This window comes from Zingiber officinale, chromosome 3A, assembly GCF_018446385.1.
Source record: "Zingiber officinale cultivar Zhangliang chromosome 3A, Zo_v1.1, whole genome shotgun sequence".
Classification (NCBI taxonomy): Eukaryota; Viridiplantae; Streptophyta; class Magnoliopsida; order Zingiberales; family Zingiberaceae; genus Zingiber; species Zingiber officinale.
Window position 1 is genome coordinate 71,762,130 of NC_055990.1, and position 16,362 is coordinate 71,778,491.

The 16,362-nt window shown below is 47.6% G+C and overlaps 2 protein-coding genes across 2 annotated transcripts; both read right to left on the reverse strand.

Moving 5' to 3' along the window:
- Positions 1 to 424: 424 nt before the first annotated feature.
- On the reverse strand, positions 425 to 2,008 carry LOC122053829 (probable xyloglucan endotransglucosylase/hydrolase protein 30). The gene is made up of 4 exons (XM_042615776.1): positions 1,685 to 2,008; positions 1,467 to 1,567; positions 1,191 to 1,399; positions 425 to 1,116 (listed from the first exon to the last, which is right to left on the reverse strand). The coding sequence occupies exons 1-4, from the start codon at positions 1,884 to 1,886 to the stop codon at positions 585 to 587; spliced, it is 1,044 nt and encodes a 347-aa protein (XP_042471710.1). The 5' UTR covers positions 1,887 to 2,008; the 3' UTR covers positions 425 to 584.
- Positions 2,009 to 12,501: 10,493 nt separating this feature from the next.
- On the reverse strand, positions 12,502 to 14,164 carry LOC122050473 (proline-rich receptor-like protein kinase PERK2). The gene is made up of 2 exons (XM_042611374.1): positions 13,969 to 14,164; positions 12,502 to 13,070 (listed from the first exon to the last, which is right to left on the reverse strand). Exons 1-2 carry the CDS (start codon positions 14,162 to 14,164, stop codon positions 12,502 to 12,504), a joined length of 765 nt encoding a protein of 254 aa, XP_042467308.1.
- Positions 14,165 to 16,362: the final 2,198 nt, after the last annotated feature.

Consider the following 16,362-nt stretch of genomic DNA (forward strand, 5'->3'; position numbering starts at 1 on the left):
ATAGAGTGGCGCCACATAAATATAGTCTGCTACATGGACGAGGTTAATATATATCATTTTGCAGAGACAAAAACATTTTTAAAAAATAAAATCAAATGGGTAATTATACATCCGACATCGGTCCACGTCGGTCCATGTGTACCTGGCTTCATGCATGGGCTAGCTTTTCCCAGCACGGTCCCATTCGCCAGGATAAGCACGGTCCACGGGTAGCTGACACAGCTCAATCTGACCAAACTACACTTAAGCCCGATTCAATTGACACCTTTAAGGAAAAGGCATAACGCACCATACCAAACGAGGGCCCAACGACTACAACTGCAACTGCACGTACCCACCCAACTCAAATCAAGTCGATTCCACCAAAACGATTCAAAATCAATTCTTTTAAAAATAAAAATAATATCGGCTTTTCGTTTGATTTGTAGAACAATGAATGTGGCATAAGAACAAGAACAAGTACAACATTTACAGAAATCATTTTTGTACGTACGTATTTTTACATCATTTACAAAGAATCGAGAAATAATTCTATCCCAGAAAATTACAGCTCGAACTTAATTTAAATTAAATCAATTGCCAAATTAATCAATCCAGGATGTCGTCACCGGCAGGGATGACGGGACTGGGCTTCTCCGGCGGCTGCTGCGGACCTCCATGGGCGGGACCTTGTTATCACCCCACTCGCCGAATCGGGTATGCTCCGGCGAGACGTAGTCGCAGTCCGGGAAGGTGACGTTGCCGTAGCGATGCTGGTCGTAGCAGAAGCAGTAGATCATGTAGCGCTCGCGGAAGCGGCGCATTGCCGCGCGCTTCCGCGGCGTGAGCAGGGCGAAGTCGGCGGACATGAGCTCCTCCACCGACTCGGCGCAGCGGTCCGCCGCCTCCACGGCCTGCTGGAGTACGGGGTCCACGCGGCAGCCATGGAGGACTAAATCGGCGAACTCCGACACGAACGGCTCGTACTCGTAGTTGATCTTGATCCGGCCGTAGGCAGTGGCCCAGGAGCTGCCGTCCCAGATGGTGGCGTACACTGACATCGGCTTCGACGGGAAGTCGCCGCCCATCGCCTCCGTCCGCACCACCTCCCTGATCGGCACCTCGTCGATGTAGAATCTGAAAAAATAAATTCAACATGCATGATATATATTCGAAATGAAGCAAATCAAAGACTCATAATTAATTGTTACATGATGTAGTCGGGAGTCCACAAGATGGAGTAGCTGTGGGCCTCCTCGGTGGGGTCGAAGGGGACGAGATAGCGCTCTTCCCGGCCGCGGGCGGTGCTGCCGTTGCCGTAGATGTTGGTCTGGATCCGCCAGTCCTTGTCCTCCACGTTGCCTAAGAACTCGAAGTCCAGCTCGTCATGCGTCCTTGGAAATATTTCACCGTTCGAAGTCTGCAAGTTTGCGACCATTAATTTCATCAGAATTAATGGGAGGACGCTGAAGAAATTTACGGCGTACATAGAAGGCGACGACGACGCCGGCGGTGAAATCTTTAGGCAGCTTGACGGATGCGCTGAAGAATCCGTGATCATAAAGGTCCGTGGAGATGAATCCCGATCCTGTTAATTAATTAGTAATAACGAATTAATTAGACGAATTACTATAGCTGCGTACGTACGTACGTACGTACGTACGCGCGCGCGCTCAATTCTATACGACGCCAATCAATTCGTTACCAGTGTAGCGGTTGAGGGTGAGACGCGCGCTCCGGTCGTCGGGCGAGCGCACGAGGTTGTCGTTGCCGAAGAGGTGGGCGAAGCCATGGCTGAAGCTCACCGTGGGCACGTTGAACCGCGGCGACGCCACCGCCGCCGCGGAGAACAGGAAGACGAAGAAAAAAGCTGTAATCGCGCCGGTGGTACTGGTGGTCGCCGCCATCAATCCCACTATAATACCCTCACGCTACACTCTTCTTGCTTCCCCTCTTATAAAGGCAGTTGGATTAATTAATTGAGAATGGGCAGCACATAAATTATCTTCGATCGAAGGATTAATTAATTTATGAGCAACAATTTGAGATATATAAAACTAATTAATTATATCAATTGCAGATAAGGCCAGTGCAACTAATCCATTGTTCCAACCCAAAGCATCTGCTCGACCTCCGATTAAACAATTGCCGATTCCTTCCGATCGCCCCAATTGAACACAGCTCATTCGATTAAACCAGCTCTGGTTGAACCACTTCGTTGAATTAAAAGAGAGCTCACAGTGTCTACGTGCTATATATGCTTTTTAATTAATTAATTAATTAATTAATTATATATGCAATTGGAAAGTCGCTTTAGGTGAAGGCTGACGTACGATGAACGATCGGCTATCTTCTGTTCAGTAGCTCGTCGTTGTCCCAACTGTCGTCGCGCTCCTTTTGCCCTTAAAAATTGATCATCGAAGACTCACTATTAATTTATGTGATCCTCGAATTGTTTTAATGAGGAGGTGCTTGATTACGAAGGAAAGTTGTGTTTAAGTATGAAGAGTGGACGAGATTGCGAAGGACGTTCCAACTACTAAACTCCTTGCGACACTTCACTTGTAAAGGACATTAGACTTTCTTTTGTCTCTCTCATTTGTCATTTTATCCTCATAGGAAGCCCAGTTAATTAAAGGATGATAATTTTATTATTATGAAGACAGTGGATCAATTTTCGACGGATATATATATATATATATAATAGTCATTTAAGAATTATCTATTTCTATCCAAACTTCAATATGACAATCTCAGATTTTATAGAACATATTAAAATATCAGTATAAGCCAGAGGGTATGGAGACTTTCAAAGACATAATATTCAAATAGACATAATCTTTCTAGTTAAAACTATGACAAATATTAACAATAGTTTTAAAGTTCAAATTACTAATGTTATTGAAACTCTTACGACAAAAGACATTTATTTCCTCAAACCTATGGACTTCTCATCAACATTACTTGCAGGATTGGATTGGACTCTTAATTTAGAATTAAACAATCAACCACAAACAAACCTATTAATTTCTTCCACTGCAGCTGAAGTCATGTGGCGCTCCAAGGCTACTGATCATCTGAAATTGAAAGCCGTGGAGATTGAGGCGGCTACCAAAAAAGAACTCGCCGAGCGGGGTCTAATCCCCAGCTGCCCGGCAGCTACAGGAGAGGGGGGGACGCAGTCCATCCGCTTAACGGAGGTTGAGGCGGATCCTGCTTCCCCCACCGGTAGTGGAGTCCCAGCCGGGATTCACCACGGAAGTTCGGAACGTCAAGAGACCCACGACCCAAGAGGGCGAACCACAGCGCCGATCAGGTCGCTTCGCCCGATCGCCGTCAGCAGATCGGGACCTCGATGGCCTCGCCACGCCTGCCCTCCGCTCTCCTCCACGGACTCGTCACACGACGGTGGGCGAGACCTCAACCATAGGGGAGTCCTCGGCCAGCGGCTGCCGAGGAAGTGCTTACCACCGACCATCAAGACTACCTTCGATTCCCATCGGAGGAATATTTATTGTCTGTACCGCCATCAAGCCCCGCTCATAAAATAACCTTGACGGTCCGCCGCCAAACTTTTCGAGGACGCCCTGATTCGGGTGGCCCTCATCAACCACATGCAGCAGGCCACTCAGGTAGGTTCATTTTTCTTCCTGCGCCATGCTACTGTTTGGTTCCTGATTTTATTATTTCCCTTACAGCATTGGGCCGAGCAAATCGCCACTAGCCATCGGCTAGCCGAGCTGGAGGATCTCATGGAAAAACTCCAAGTCTCGGGGGGTCCATCGGCCGAGCGGGGGAAACAAGCCCTCGAGGCCGAACAGAAGAAGGTCGCCGACCTGGCTACAGAGGTGGCCCGACTTGAAGACTTGGTGAAGAAGCGCGACGGAGACGTGAAGCGCGCCAGTAGCCGGAAGAAGCGGGTGATTGCTGATCTGGACAAGATGAAAGTTGAAGTCCGAGCCCTAGATCAGCAATCTAAGAATCTAGAGGCCCAGCTGAACGCCGAGCGGGAGGACCGTTCGGCAGAACGTACAAAGGCGGAGGTGGACTTGAAGGCAGTCCAAGATTCACTAATTGCCTCCCGAGCGGCGCTCAGGAAGTACAAGGAGGGGGAGCCGAGTCTCCTAGCAGCAGCGCGCCAAGAATACCTTCGCTCGGAGCGGTTCGGCGAAAAGTTCGGTGGCAACGTCTCCTCAACTTTCGCCGAGGCGGTCAAGGTCACCATGGCGTACTTGAAGAAGGGGGGGCACCTTCTTGCTGACCTGAGCATTCCCTCTTCAGATCTGGCGGCTATGATTGACGATATCCCGGATGCCTTTTTTAATTTTGAGGACCTGGAGTGAAGCGAGTTCTCTCCAGTACTTTCTGTATTTCATCTGCTGATGTAAAATTTTTGCATGTGCCGATCGGCGTAATTGTCTTCCTTTGCCTCTATTTTTGTTTGCCCTTCATTGCCGTCTTTTGTCTGTTTGGTGCTTATTCGTAGAGTCAGTTAAGCTCCACGTGTTTCCCACTAGACGACCGATCAGGTCAATCAATTGACTCGATTTCCTTGAAATCGTTTATCGATTGGCTATACTGTTTGCATTCAGTGAATGCGAAGTATTGGCAAATCGTTGGCCGATCGGACTTAATTAATTTAGTACTTGCGAACGCTCGTTATTTGGCGTCCTTAGTTCCGTCCAGTAAGTTCGCAGTCGCGGGTTTGGCGTGGATATTTATAGCCGATCGGCGCGGCACTCGATTTTTAACGACGGAGCTCGTCGGTCGTCGGTCTTCTGCTCGGGGATTTTTAGACGCCGGCTCGTCTCGACGGTTTAACGTTTGGGCTAGACGGTCTTCCGCTCGGAGGGTTTATAGATGCCGGCTCGTCTCTACGGTTTAACGTCTGGGCTAGACGGTCTTCCGCTAGGAGAGTTTATAGACGCCGGCTCGTCTCTACGGTTTAACGTCTGGGCTAGACGGTCTTCCGCTCGGAGAGTTTATAGACGCCGGCTCGTCTCTACGGTTTAACGTCTGGGCTAGACGGTCTTCGGCGCGGATATTTATAGCCGGTCGGCGCGGCTCTACGGTTTAACGTCTGGGCTAGACGGTCTTCGGCGCGGATATTTATAGCCGGTCGGCGCGGCTCTACGGTTTAACGTCTGGGCTAGACGGTCTTCGGCGCGGATATTTATAGCCGGTCGTCTCTACGGTTTAACGTCTGGGCTGACGGTCTTCTGATATTTATAGCCGGTAACGTCTGGCTATCTTCTAGGATATTTATAGCGGTTGGCTCTCAACGTCTGGGCTAGACGGTCTTCAGCGCGGATATTTATAGCCGGTCGGCGCGGCTCTACGGTTTAACGTCTGGGCTAGACAATCTTTAAGGCTAATTTTGACGCTTCCGTTCGGTGAAGCTTTTTGCCATCCTTTTTATCACTTTTGCTTCCTGCATTATGAGGATATAGGCTAACAGAAAATATACAAAGAATTAGCGCCATATTACACCACTTTACTTTCCGCACGTGGCCTTCGATTTTTGTGTTGATGCTTGGGTATCGTACGCCCGGCCGAACGGCACGGGGTCTTCAGCATTGAGCATTTTGACTCGGATAATTTACCTCCGTCCGAATGGGTACGGGGCCTTTGATCCTCGAGCGCTCGGCTCGACCAATTTACCTCCGGCCGAACGGCGCGGGGCCTTCGTTCTCGAGCTCCCAGCTCGGATATAAACCGCCCGGCCGATCGGCTCGGGGGCCTTCGCTCTTCGAGCGCCTGGCTCGGATATAAACCTCCCGGCCGATCGGCTCGGGGGCCTTCGCTCCTCGAGCGCCTGGCTCGGATATAAACTTCCCAGCCGATCGGCTCGGCGGCCTTCGCTCTCGAGCTCCCCGCTCGGATATACTGGGGGCCTTCGCTCTCGAGCTCCCCGCTCGGATATAAACCTCCCAGCCGATCGGCTCGGGGGCCTTCGCTCTCGAGCTCCCTGCTCGGATATAAACCTCCCAGCCGATCGGCTCGGGGGCCTTCGCTTTTTTGTGCCGATAAAGGATATCGCACGCACGGCCGAACGGCCCGGGCCTTCGTCCTTGAGCATTTTGCATGAATAATTTACCTCCGGCCGAACGGCTCGGGGCCTTCATTTTTTTCGAGCGTGCAGCTCGTTCAATATACCTCCGGCCGAATGGCTCGGGGCCTTCGATCCTTGAGCGTGCGGCTCGATCAATACACCTCCGGCCGAACGATCCGGGGTCTTCCCATCGAGCCTGGCTTGACTAACATACTCCCGACCGAGCGGCACGGGCTTCCCATCGAGCCTTTGGCTCGGCTAATATACCTCCGGCCGAGCGACACGGGGTCTTCCCATCGAACTTGGGGCTCGGTTAATATGCTCCCGGCCGAGCGGCACGGGATTTATCCCATCGGGCCTTTGGCTCGGTTAACATACTCCCGGCCGAGCGGCACGGGGGTTCTTAAACTACCAATCTATGAGCAACAGGTAATTGAAAGAACTGACCTATCGATCGGCACGATTATGACCCAATTTCTCAACTCCCGAATACCCGTGGAGTGAGGAGCATACGTTATACTTGTCGAAACTTATTGGCCAGTTGCCTCGCCTGATGCAGACCCCTTTGTCGGACCGATATCGGGGCAGGAGTTGCTCCCACCTGAGGGCCGATTGGACCCTTATTTTGCTCCCATTTCTAATGTTTCTCCGGTCAGTCCTCCTGGGTCGCTCGGATATCCGCTCAGCTTGAGCCTTTTGTCTCTGTTGCTCCACGAGCTTAGCTGCTCTTGCCTTCGTTGGAGCGTCGAGTTTCTCCTGGGGGAGCATCACGGTGTGAGGTCATCCAGCCTCGTCCATCTATTCCGCTCGGATACAGGCGCGTTCCCACAGACGGCGCCAATTTGATCCTGTCCGAGTCGCTGAATCGACGGACGCTGGGCACGTGGCGCTCTCCTGCTCTTGCCTCCCAGAGCCTCGACTCCTGGGGGAGCATCACGGTGTGAGGTCATCCAGCCTCGTCCATCTATTCCGCTCGGATACAGGCGCGTTCCCACAGACGGCGCCAATTTGATCCTGTCCGAGTCGCTGAATCGACGGACGCTGGGCACGTGGCGCTCTCCTCTGTCTCCGGCCAGCTGCACCGACCTCCGGCGAACCTGCACAGAAGTCGGGCCGGGGAGGGGTCCCCGGCGACGACCCTCCGACGCTCAAGTCAGGCAAGCAGACAGCAGATATGATCTTCCAATATGCGAGAGAGCGTACCTCCGGCGAAGGGTGAGGACCCTTATATAGGGCTGTGAAGAGGCATGTGCACTCATACCGAGGTGCACACGTGTTCTGTGCCATACCTTAGTATGGGCTTGTCAGATGAGCTTGCCTGACCCCTTACTGCTACAGTCCGAGCATGTCTCTGATGGGACAGTGAGCCCATGCCCTAAGATCTTGCGTATCACCTGCTGTCAGAGGATGTTTCTGTCCTTGTCTCCATGATGAGCGTCCGACCGGTCGGCGGTTTCCTCACGTCCGACCGGTGGGACGTGCTGATCCGCTCGGGAGCTTCCTGGTCGTGTGCTCGGGACTGTTCGCAGTGTTGATACTTTATTCTTTCGGCCGAGCAGGCCATCCGCTCGGCACTACTATACTGTTCATCATGAGCGTCGGAACCCCGACTCCCCGCCGGGGTGTATCGCTTCCGCTCGGAAGCTTCAGCCGGTCGTCACCATCATAATCAGCTCGGCCAAGCTTCTGGTTGGCCTTTTATCTTTCGACCTCCACGTGGCGTTGACTCTGCTAAATGGGGTCCCCCATTCTTACCGCCGGATCAGAAACCCTTACGACAAAAGGCATTTATTTCCTCAAACCTATGGACTTCTTATCAACATTACTTGCAGGATTGGATTGGACTCTTAATTTAGAATTAAACAATAAACCACAAACATTACAACCAATTAGTTCCTTGTACTGATGCTCTCCAATGCTTTAATTGATCTTCAATAGTAGGGAGATCCAAATAGAACTTGAAGATTATCCATCTGACCTTGATCTCCATTGGGAAGCTCTCCCTACTATTGAAGATCAATTAAAGCATTGGAGAGCATCAGTACAAGGAACTAATTGGGCTTGGGATCGCTTGACAGATCCCGACAATTACTTCCTAGTAGGAGAAACTTACACTGAGAAGATCTATTGGCCAAAAGATATGGGAACTAGATTCCTCCCTTTCTCCTTCAAAACACAACATACGACATTGCTTCAACATTATAAAAGAAAAACTGAAAGATACTGTCAGAAGAGACTAGCCAGCTCTGTCCTCTCTGCTAGAGCATATAGAGCAGCACTCCATAGAAGTATGCAGCCAGATTTAGCTGGAAGTTCACAAACACCCTCTCTGGATCTTACCAGTGATAATAACCTCGACAACTTAATGGAGACTTAATAACGTCATCCATGACGTCCTCTCCCATAAACATAACACTACAGTAACATCTACCAAAAACGTCATTCATGACGTTTTTCTGCCACCTAGCCACTATGTCCACCCACCTAAAACGAAGCCATCTGCCCCCCAACTAAACCCTTCTTTTGCCAGGCCCCCTTTCCATTTCTTAGAGCTCTCCACTTGTCCTTCACCAAGCCTTCTCTTTCCAGGCCCCTCTCTTTCTCTGCTTTCCTTCTCCTCCAAGAAAAGCTCTCTCCTCCTCCTATAAAAGGACCCCAAAACTCTCTTGCTGAAGCATCCACTTCCCCCACTGCACTCACTACTGTCCATACTCTTCCGCTGTTCTTCAAGTGTGCTCAAGTGTGTTTGTAAGTTTTCTCTATCAAGTTATGTAAAAATTCTACCTTTATGTAATATATGTTGTTTTTTATGTAAGTTATCTTTATGTAAAAATTTATGTAACTCTCTGTAAAAATTCTCTACTAAATAAGATCTATGCTTGTTGCTTGTTTTATAATGACAATCTAAGTTTAGACTCAAAAACATTCTGTCTCTCTCGTCTTGGTTCTTTTCCTCAGTCCTTGTCTTTGTAACCGACAGGTGAACAATAACTGTATCAGGAATAACCAAAATCATATAAGACCTGTGCGAGCTAAGTAAGAAGGGTAGCAACCCAAAATCTTACGCATAAGCCGGGGCACTGATTGAAAGGTGAGGTCCTGAACAGGTGAGGCTCCCTGGAAAACAAACAAGAAAAGAAAGCAGTTTAGTAAAAAAAAAAAGAGTAAAAATTTAAAAAGTTAATATATTTAACCATACCATCACGGTATTATGACTATCTACTTTATTTCTGCACTTCACTATTATTATATTTTTCTTTTACTATTTACTGTTAACTATTACTGTTTTACTATTACTGTCAAGTTATTTTTGTTTACTGTTAATCTACTTCTGTTACTATTTACTGTTAATCTACTTCTGTTATTATTTACTGTTAATCTATTTCTGTTTACTATTACTATTTAGTAATAATATATAAAAAATTATTTATATATATATATATATATATATATATATATATATATATATATATGATAAAAAAAACTTCTTTTATCATCTAATCACTTGACGATTGCCTACAAATTGTCACCATAAGTTATCTCCTTTCATATAATATGGGAACATACCATGAGGATCGTTGATTTGGCATTTTCAGGAACTTAGGTCATCGACAATCATGGAACCCCTCTATGAACTCCTTCGTTGTCATATCTGTGCCACGTCAAAAAGTAAAAAACCTCACGCATCTCTTTACTATTAAAAAATCTCTAATCAACTTCTTTATGGGTTCTACACTTTTTTATTATATTTTATTTTATATAAAAATAATTTAAATTCATAAATTACCATTAAATAATATTAATAATTTTAAAATAAATTACATTATTTAAAATAAAAGACCTAAATAAAAAAAATTATTAACTTTTAAAATAAAAATAAAAATAATTATTTAATTAAAATAAAAAAAAGGATGAAAAAAAGAAGCTTTCATTGTGAATGCTCTCATTCTTACATGGTCGGATCAAACTTGTCCTCTACTTTGCTCCGCCAACTAACTTCCTTAGCTTCCTTTAGATATGTGTTATGGCTCAACTTCCTCCTGAGACAGAGTTGCTCTTTCAGCATCTTTGGATAGAGTTGAGTTAGTTAATACACAATAAAATTACTATTATAGAATAAGAGTTTGAATCTCGATAAAATCAAGAAAAAAAAAAAATCCTCTCTATACTTGTCAACTACATTTTCTCAATTTACCTCCTCACATATGATCATAAATCAATCATATAACTGGTTATGACATGGATTCTTGCAGCATGAGTCGAGAGGTCGAGGGTCTGCGGCAGCAATTGCGATAACATCAATATCTGTCCGTGCTAAACACCTAAGACTGCCATGTCATAGCTGGGCCCGTATTCACCGTGATTTACTCCCTGTCATACTTGTGGGGCCGGGTTGAGGGGGCCGCTAGGTTGGCGGTTCCAACCTTTTGCAGCATAAATCAATCATATAACTCATGCGTCAGTCACTAATCCAAAGGTTAGCACATAGTCATATGTGATTTATCTCTTTCGTATTAGTCCTGAGATGGATTAACGGGAGTATTGAGAGCAAGCGTAATCACCTTTTACCATCATAAATCAACCATATATATAATGTTGTTAAGGCATGGGGTGTTGTCACATGAGATATTAGGGTCGAAACAAAATGTGTTTAAATATGCCCTCTTCTATGCCTTGATCACTTATATTAATCACTAGTAGTTATTCATGATTTATCTTTTCTATATTAATTTAGAAATAAATTGACAAAAAATACAAACGAACCATCTTTTATAATATGAACCAACCCTGTAAGATCACTGGGAGGACCCATTTCACTTTCCATAAATTTATTCTTTCGGCGGCACAAAGCGACCCGAACCACAGCTCACCTAGCTAGTGTCTTCTCCAGTAAATCTAAGTTGGAAGGCATCCTGACTTACTCTTCGGCGGCGTTTTTATTATTATTTCTTTTTAATCCAGTGGAGTCCTTTTGCACTTTAGCCTGTCAAATTTGGATAGTTTCATATAAATTGTATTAAAAACCAAGGGAAAGGAAGGGTTAATATATATATATATATATATATATATATATATATATATATATATATATATAGGAGTGATCTCCTGCACGTTCACACAGTGCGTGACTATGCGCGTGCGCAGGAGATCGATCGGTTTTTTTTTTTTTTTGATTTTTTTAATATTTTAAATTTAAAAAATCAATTAAAAAAATTTAACATTTCCTTATATAAATTTTTAATACATTAATATATCCCTTTAACATATTACAATATTCAATAAATACTTAAATTAATTTTATTTTAATTTTTTTTTAAAACCAAACACTATAACTTAATTGGGAAGCCTAAACCCCAAAGGTAAAATCTAAAAAAAAAAAACTTTAACACTATAACCAAAGCCTGAACCCTAGAAATAAACTCTTAAAAAAAATATTTTATTTTTAAATTTTTTTTCAATTATTTTTTAATTCACAAATTAAAAAAAATAAAAAAAAAATTAAAAACAGTTGTTATCCTACGCGGCGCGCACATTCGCGCACTGTGGCGTCGGGCAGGATAACAGTCTTTGTCGCTAATCTATTAATGGCACAAACAGAATATTCGTTTTAAACTCTAAAAAAAAAAATAATCCGGTGCACAAAAGTTCTTACTTTTTGTAAGAAATCGTTTCAAGTATTTGAACTCGTAATCTTTTAATCACATGACAATAATTTTACTATTGCGCCAAGCTCCCCTTCAAAATTTAAATTCTAATTCTTTTATATATATATATATATATATATATATATATATATATATATATATATATATATATATATATATATATTTTGATCCTGTCGGGAAGTTGAGAAGATGAACCTGCCGGTGTGACGTGTCTGGAAGGTTGACCGTATCCCCATGACCCGGTTGATGATTTGTCCTCTATGTTGACCAAGTCGACCGATATCTTCTGGTCAACAACACCTGCAACCAGTGATCGGGCTGCCCCGATCCCTGGTACCTCGATGCTCGAGGTAGGTCCCGTGAACATATAAGCATCCACATAATAATAGGACAACAAAATAAGTACAAAATGAAAACGAAGACATACCCTGGCCTGGGGGGCGCCCTCGGATGGATGGGTGAGCTGATCAAGTCGTCACTTGACTCTGGATAGCAGATAAATGCCCATCAGGTGGGTAGCTGGCTCCGGTGGCTCGGAGCCGAACGCGCTATGGATCCACAGGACGACCCCCTGTCGGACTACAGCCTCGGCTCGCAGGCCGGAATACAATAACGACACGAAGGCCGAACACACTCTCAGCTCGCAGACCGGCACACGACACGCAGGTCGGATAATATTAATAACAAACATAATAATGATGCAGATAACGTAACATAACGGCTCGGTGGCCGAAACTACATTGGCACACCAGCCGAACGCCCTCTCGACTCTAAAGCCGGCATAGACAAATGGTACGAGCGGCGTCAACCGCTGGAGGGGGCTGCCCACTGCTGTAGGTAGCAGTCCACTGCCGAAGGCAGCGACAATGGTTGCAAGAGGTGGAGGCGATGCCCACTAGGGGCGGCATCACTTGCTGGAGGGGGCGTCAACGACCCCTGGGGGTTATGGTACGTGCTGGCGGCGAAGCCCGCTGGTCGCAGTGCGTAGAGGCAACTGCGACGCATGGAGGCGGCGGCAACCGGCGGCTGCTGCGACGACGCATGCTGGAGAAACTTCGGGGGCGTCAAGAGGGCCGGAGGCAGCGTGTCGGCTGGAGGCATCTGTCGGGAGGAGAAGGAGTGGGGAGGGAGACGGCTCGCCGGTGGCGAGGAAGAAACGGCCGCGGCTGTACCTCCCTTGCATCGTGGTGGCGGCGAAGAAGCAAAGACACGAAGTGGCCGCTCGGTAGCGGCGTCGAGATGAGGAGAAGAGAAGAGGAGCGTCGGCGACGAGGGAGAGGGAGGGAAGTTGGCCGTCGTCGGCGTCCTACGCGAGGGGGTTGGCGGCCCCCTAAAAACTCGAACCGCCCTTTTTCCAGCATGATGAACAATGCCTTTTAATACAACAAACCCTTAAAAAGCCAAAAGACCAAATTGCCCTTCCTCTTCCTCCTTATTCCCTCTCTGCCCCCAGCACTATCCGCATCACAAGCCTCTCCCTCAAGTCTAGTCGAAAGAGGCGCAAATCCGACTGACTGGACAGTCCATCGCAAAGGGCTGAACCGCCCTCGATACCAAAGTCCAATTACTGAACACAATGTACACTGTCATGCGAGCGGTCGCCATAATAACGGGGTTTTTATCCTGTCGGGAAGCTGAGAAGACTAACATGTCGGTGTGACGTGTCTGGAAGGTTGACCGCATCCCTATGACCCGGTTGATGATCTGTCCTCTATGTTGACCAAGTCGACCGATATCTTCTGGTCAACAACACCTGCAACCAGTGATCGGCCTGCCCTGATCCCTGGTACCTCGGTGCTCGAGGTAGGTCCCGCGAACATATAAGCATCCACATAATAATAGGACAACAAAATAAGTACAAAATGAATATGAAGACGTACCCTGGCCCCGGGGGGGGGGGGGGGGGCCTCGGATGGATGGGTGAGCTGATCAAGCCGTCGCTCGACTCTGGATAGCAGATAAATGTCCATCAGGTGGGTAGCTGGCTCCGGTGGCTCGGAGCTGAACGCGCTATGGATCCGCAGGACGACGCCCTGTCGGACTACATCCTCGGCTTGCAGACCGGAATACAATAACGACACGAAGGCCGAATACACTCTCGGCTTGCAGGCCGACACACGGCACGCAGGCCGGATAATATTAATAACAAACATAATAATGATGCAGATAACGTAACATAACGGCTCGGTGGCCGAAACTACATCGGCTCGCCAGCCGAACACCCTCTCGACTTTAAAGCCGACGTAGACAAATGGTACGAGCGGCGTCAACCGCTGGAGGGGGCTGCCCACTGGCGTAGGCAGCAGTCCACTGCCGAAGGCAGCGACAATGGCTGCAAGAGGTGGAGGCGATGCCCACTAGGGGTGGCATCACTTGCTGGAGGGGGCGTCAACGACCCCTGGGGGTTATGGTACATGCTGGCGGCAAAGCCCGCTGGTCGCAGTGCGTAGGGGCGACTGCGACACATGGAGGCGGCGGCAATCGACGACTGCTGCGACGATGCATGCTGGACGAAACTTCGGGGGCGTTTAGAGGGCCGGAGGCAGCGTGTCAGCTGGAGGCATCTGTCGGTAGGAGAAGGAGAGGGGAGGGAGACGGCTCGCCGGTGGAGAGGAAGAAACGGCCGCGGCTGTGCCTCCCTTGCATCGTGGCGGCGGCAAAGAAGCAAAGACACGAAGCGGCCGCTCGGTAGCAGCGTCGAGATGAGGAGAAGAGAAGAGGAGCGTCAACGACGAGGGAGAGGGAGGGAAGTTGGCCGGCATCGGCATCCTGCGCGAGGGGGCTGGCGGCGCCCCTAAAAACTCGAACCCCCCCTTTTTCCAGCATGATGAACAGTGCCTTTTAATACAACAAACCCTCAAAAAGCCAAAAGACCAAATTGCCCTTCCTCTTCCTCCTTATTCCCTCTCTGCCCCTAACACTATCCGCATCACATGTCTCCCCCTCAAGTCTAGTCGAAGGAGGCGCAAGTCCGACTGACTAGACAGTCCATCGCAAAGGGCTGAACCGCCCTCGATACCAAAGTCCAATTGCTGAACACAATGTACACTGTCATGCGAGTGGTCGCCATAATAACGGTGTCGCCTGAGATAGCAACGATGCCGAGCAGATCAAGTCGATAACCGACTCGATGCTGAGCGAACGATAAACATCAAACGAGCGGCAAAACAACGGGCGAGCGATGAGTGCAAGGATAGTAGACCGAGCGACACGCTGGACAATGAGTAGACCGAGCGAACGAGCGATGCCAACCGAGCGGACGAGCGATGCCTAGCGCGCGTCTGCGAATATGCCGAACGGGCGATCGGAAGGATGTCGATCGGGTGGATAGATGTCGAGCGGACGATGCCGAGCGTGCGACCTAGCTCAAGCGTGTGGTCGAACGGACGGTCAAGCGATACCGGTCGGATGACTGCGAGATTGTTGACCGAGCAACCCATAAGATATCGAACAGGCGATCGTGAAATGTCGACCTGGCAATCGAGTAGTACTGAATGGGATGATGCCAAATGGCAGCATCACCTGTGAGCTGATCGGAAGTGTAGACCAGGAATCAAAGATGAACAGAAGCAAAAGTCTTTAGCCGAGCGAGCATTGAGCCCATGAGATATCCTGGTCCGAAACCAATGGACACTTTGTACCGTGATCATTAAAGCTGGCTCGACCCCGAACGAGGGAGATATGAGATCTGATAAGCTGGTCCGCGACCAGTGAATACTGCTCGACCCCGAACGAGGGAGATAGATGTCACTCGACCCCGAACGGGGGAGATAGAATATCTGAAGATGGTCCGAGACTAGTGAAGACCGCTCGACCTTGAACGGGGGAGATAGCTGTCACTCGACCCCGAACGGGGGAGATGGAATATCCGAAGCTGGTCCGAGACTAGTGAAGACCGCTCGACCCCGAACGAGGGAGACAGATGTCACTCGACCCCGAACGGGGGAGATAGAATATCCGAAGCTGATCCGAGACCAGTGAAGACCGCTCAACCTCGAACGAGGGAGATAGATGTCACTCGACCCCGAACGGGGGAGATAGAATATCCGAAGCTGGTCTGAGACCAGTGAAGACCGCTCGACCTTGAACGAGGGAGATAGATATCACTCGACCCCGAACAGGGGAGATAGAATTGTTGGTTGCTACTCGGAAAGCCTAGAGGTTCCACTGTACAAAAATTTTGTACAAAGGTCTGAACCTTTTCCTAGCTACCATGTGTTGTTTTAAATTAAATTTTGGATCGCCTGCGGAACTTAACACGTTTGATCCAAAACTTAATCTATTTGTTCTTTTAGGTTTTGACTTGGGTCTCCTGCGGAACTTAACACGTTCCGACCCAAATCACCTTAAGTTATTAATTCCATTAAATATTATTTTCCATAATTGGTTCCCAGTACTGACGTGGCGAGACACACGGCCTTTTTGGATATGGGAGCAACCACCACCGACTAGACAAAACCTTTTATGGAAAGCTAATATTTAATTTCCTAAAATAACTTTAGGTTAACCGAAAAGAACAATCAAATCACAAGGAAAAATAAAACAAAAGAACACAACATCGAAAAATATATTCAAAACACTAAAATCATATGCCTCTTGTATTTGATATTATTTCCAAAAATAACTAGTATGATGCGGAAAGGAAAAATACTAGTTATATCTTTT